General features: G+C 34.3%; 1 protein-coding gene across 1 annotated transcript; it reads left to right on the top strand.

The window, feature by feature from the left end:
- Positions 1 to 893: 893 nt before the first annotated feature.
- Positions 894 to 3,867, top strand: LOC138332726 (uncharacterized). The gene is made up of 2 exons (XM_069280712.1): positions 894 to 1,146; positions 2,279 to 3,867. Exons 1-2 carry the CDS (start codon positions 900 to 902, stop codon positions 2,383 to 2,385), a joined length of 354 nt encoding a protein of 117 aa, XP_069136813.1. The 5' UTR covers positions 894 to 899; the 3' UTR covers positions 2,386 to 3,867.
- The last annotated feature ends 419 nt before the right edge of the window (positions 3,868 to 4,286 follow it).

Here is a 4,286-nt window from a genome sequence, read left to right as displayed (position 1 = left end):
ATGTATAATGTCGTATAAACATTAGTGACATTACAGAAAGCATGCATTGTACAATTCTTGTTTTACGCTTATGTTTGTTAAAATCAAAATAAACCTGCAGCAATCACTTTACAATTACTCAAAAACACTGTCAAAATTTTAATTCAAGACCACTAACTTGACATTATGGTCGGACTGTATATTCTCTGCACTGTAGATGTAAATGTAATGATTTTTGGAAGTATTGCAAATAAATATTTCCAGGTCTTACTATGTATCTGTATTTGTAAAGTTAAAACTTTTAAATAGCAGTAATCTAATTTCTCAAATTATCGGTAATTTATGGTAGGGAATACAATATTAAAAGCTCTTCTTATTTGTGAGTATGAATATTACGGCACATATAGCTTTAATTCGTGTCTATAACGTAAATAGGGGCCTTCAGAAGCATGAGGTTGGTAAACATGCCATTTATTAATATTTATCAGTTGAGTCAGTGAGCTTTACATGGAATATTGGTTAACTTGTTGGGTGATAAAGTGATTTTCAGTTTTTTTTCCACCGAAAACGTTCGCAACAGAAAGATGATTATATATGCAGTTAACATAAACACACATTATACTTGTTTTGAAGTTACAGAGTCTTGAAAGAGCTGCTTAAAATCATGGGAATATCTGGAAATCCGAAAACACACCGACGATTCATAAACGCTTTCTTTGTGCGGTGTTTATGCTCTCACCATTTATCGCAACCATTAAATAGAAAGGACATGTTATGTGTTTTATCTCTGGGGACAGAACTTATGTAATAAAATCTTTAATTTCGTATCGATATACTTCATCCATATATTTTAATCGAGATATACGAGTATGTAGATTCTGTTAGATATCATTTCTTTAAGAATCCCTCAGACTAGAACCATGGCTCGTTTTGTCTATCTCGTCGTCGGTATACTAGTTCTGTGCCTTCACGACACGAGTGCTGCACCAGCTGGTACCAATGATCAGTCATCCGTGTCAATAGAACAAAGGGTAACAGTACTGGAGAGGACGATCCATGGACTTCAAACACAGAACCAGCAGCTGGTGGATTGTGTGATGAATGTGTCGTCTGACAATAATGAGACTGTCAAATGTGCCAGGAAAATCATCACAGCCGGCTTGTCTTGTAAGTGTTATTTGTTTCCTTGATAGGCCGATGGTCGCTTGACCAACCGATGTTTCATTGAATTAAGGTTATCCAAGTATATAGATAGCTGTTACCTTTCTCAATGGTTTTAAAAATGAATATCTTTGATTTCAATCACCTAAGGATTAAATATTGTAGCATAAAAACAAAACGTTATTTCATTCTGTGACAGGAATATCATCACAGCCGGCTTGTCCTGTTTTTTTTTTGTTTTTTTTTGTTTCTTTTAACTAAATATGGCGACATCCGCTTGATTATCTGCTGTTTCTTTCTGATATGTCCACCCAAGTATAAGATTAAATGGTACCTTTCTCAATGAATACATTTGTTAGTTGTTGAATGAAAACCTTTGGTTTCAATCACGTATGAATGAGATATTTTTGAATGAGAACCAAACATTATTGCGTTCTAAAAATACATTGCATTTGATATCAACATATTAATTATGTGAAAATAAGATGTTGTAATTGTTGGATCGAATGCATTTCTATTTCACTATCTAGCAAAACTGTTTTTTTTTAACAAAATTATATTGTGTTAAGAAAATCAAATTTTAGTCTCTTTAAATTTACGCGATATAGCTGTAGGGGTATATAATTAAGACTCATCCCTTTCTTTAGAATTCAATAAGATTTTTTTGATCATAGCAATGGTCCGCGAACTCACAGAAGCATCATCCCTTCGAAAATGCCTAGCTTTTACAGTAAAACATTATGAAATATATCGAAAAATCTTCTTCCAGTTTGTACAGGTATAAGTGGATACCTGTATGAACTAATTGTCATTTGGAGTATTTGTCAAAATTGTTCTCAAATGTAACCGATTTTTCCCTAAAATCTGTAATTGCAAAGTGTTTACATCCCGAAAAACAAAATAATGTCGATGTAATAAATATATATTATGGAGTATATGAAACAAAATACCTTTTTTGTCAACAAATTATCAGCAGAAAACAACTTCACATAGGTCTTAAAATCTCATAGTACTTGATCTCGGTAATATCTTACTGTTAGTGTGTTGAACACTGGCCATGTTTTTTATCCATATTAATGTTTCAGATTTCAAAGGTTTATAATTTTGATGTTTGGTGTATTTTGATTTTGATTTCCAGTCGGACGTCAAGTAATGTTCTTTGCCCAGCTAAATCACCACTTAGGCGACGTAGCTGTAGAGCAGGTGGTTGTGTTTGAAAACGTTGTCACTAATGCTGGAAATTAATACAGTGGACATACTGGTGTCTTCACTTGCTGTAAGTCTGGGACTTATTTCCTTTCATGGATAATTGACGCATACGGCAGTCACCGCGTTAACACTCAATTGATGGTCAATTGGTCTTCAATCGCGTATAACCGTGCAGGTGATAACAACTACAGATCCACCGGAAGTATGTCAGCTGTAATCCATTTAGCCATTGGTGATGAAGTCAGGATCATGATCACGTACCGTAGTCCGGACACCGCAGATTTCATCGCAGAAAAAACATCTTCGTTTAGTGGCTTTCTGATTCAGTGATGATACCCTGGCCAGTTTTCAAAGTTATGTGTGCAGTAACTGGGTGAAAATTTGAAGTTATATTTCTTCATTAACCTAATGAGAACCCAAGGCTTGTTGAATTAAGCCGTGAAGCCATTCGAATGATGATGTGAAATATCGGCCCGGACTGATATCACGTTATCTAGGTTTTTCACTCTGGATTTAAGTGTAGCCTCTTCGATTCGGTTTCCGACGCATTCGATATATTCATTTAAAATGTGGATATGTACATATACATAAGTATATGACACACGTTTTTAGAAAGATCGCAAAAATTAGAAATAGTCTGTCTCATAGTGATTTGCCTTGAGGCTTTTCGTAAAAGAAGAATTAGGTCGAATCGAGTTTTGACCACATTTTACAACACAAAAAACTGTTTTTGTTATGAGTAAAATCAACAGCAGGCTGTTGTCAACAAAATAAGACCCAGGAGCAAATTAAAGATCTTTATAGTTTAATTTTCCCATCGAATTATTAATTCTGGGTATTCTAACATCTACCCGCTTTGCCAGCATTTTAAAGTCAACTGATTTGCATGTATTTTTATCTTCTGAAATTGTATGGATCCCAAAGCTAAAAAAAGACTAAAAAATGTACTAGACTTTGTTTATAATTATCAGCCAATGCCGTTGGCCAACTTTAATTAGTAATGAAAGAGTGGTACGGTCATTGTGACTTAATATTATTACCTTTTGACGGCCATTGGTCTATCTTTTAAGAATTAATGTTTAAAACCAAGCAGACTTTCAATAGCACAATATAACCGTATTATCAATGTACGCGATTCTCTATTCAATCATGTATTATGTGTTTTTGTCTGTTATTTAATACCTCACATGTGAATACTGCTAATCCGTGACCAATGGCTAAGTAAGCAAAAGTAGGAATATTATATTCGACTGTTACGTGCGTTTAAATGTGTTCCCATTCAAGCGTATCGGTACATATTTTTCTTTCCCTCGGTAAAATAATTGTGTAGTCTCTGATAAATATCTTAATGCCGACAATACTAAAATGGAGAGTTAAGAAGTAAGTCTTTTTTCATTGATATTTCGAGTACGGTAAAAAATTGTCTTCGGCCTAAAGGAACAGCCAATCGGATCAAATCTTGTGTGTGTTCTATTGGTACCAATGTTTAAAACTGGCAATGCAAGTTAAATCATGCATTTGAAATATAAAAATGTACGTATGATATAATGAAGTTTTTTTTTAATTGTTTCTAAGACATCGCCTTGATATGACAGTGTCGTATCCATGGGGAAGTGACAACCATTTTTCTTTTGCTCTGATTAGTAACCTTCACTGATCAACCCCCTATATAATGCACGAAACTTGACACACGTGCGTCATTCTAAACGTAGGTTGTTTCGGATACACATACCCTGATATCGCAAAAAACAATGTCAAACTGAACATAAACACTGCACTCACATGACAAGGTTTCATAAAAGCACTACATGAATTCGTTGTTAGCGTAATATCAAAATATGACTAAAACGAGCTACTAAAATACTTCATTATACACCAGGTTTTAAACGTATATTGATACGTGTGTGTCCTTCGTAGTTTTCGCTGGTTCGGAACAG

This window comes from Argopecten irradians, chromosome 10 (genome assembly GCF_041381155.1).
Source record: "Argopecten irradians isolate NY chromosome 10, Ai_NY, whole genome shotgun sequence".
Taxonomy (NCBI): domain Eukaryota; kingdom Metazoa; phylum Mollusca; class Bivalvia; order Pectinida; family Pectinidae; genus Argopecten; species Argopecten irradians.
Note: the sequence above shows the minus strand (reverse complement) of the source record. Positions and strands in the feature narration are given on the sequence as shown.

Excerpts from the sequence above, each read along its gene's own strand:
- LOC138332726 (XM_069280712.1), top strand. The coding sequence starts at position 900 with ATGGCTCGTTTTGTCTATCTCGTCGTCGGTATACTAGTTCTGTGCCTT. Across the intron at positions 1,147-2,278 it reads CATCACAGCCGGCTTGTCTT|TCGGACGTCAAGTAATGTTC; the intron begins GTAAGTGTTATT and ends TTTGATTTCCAG.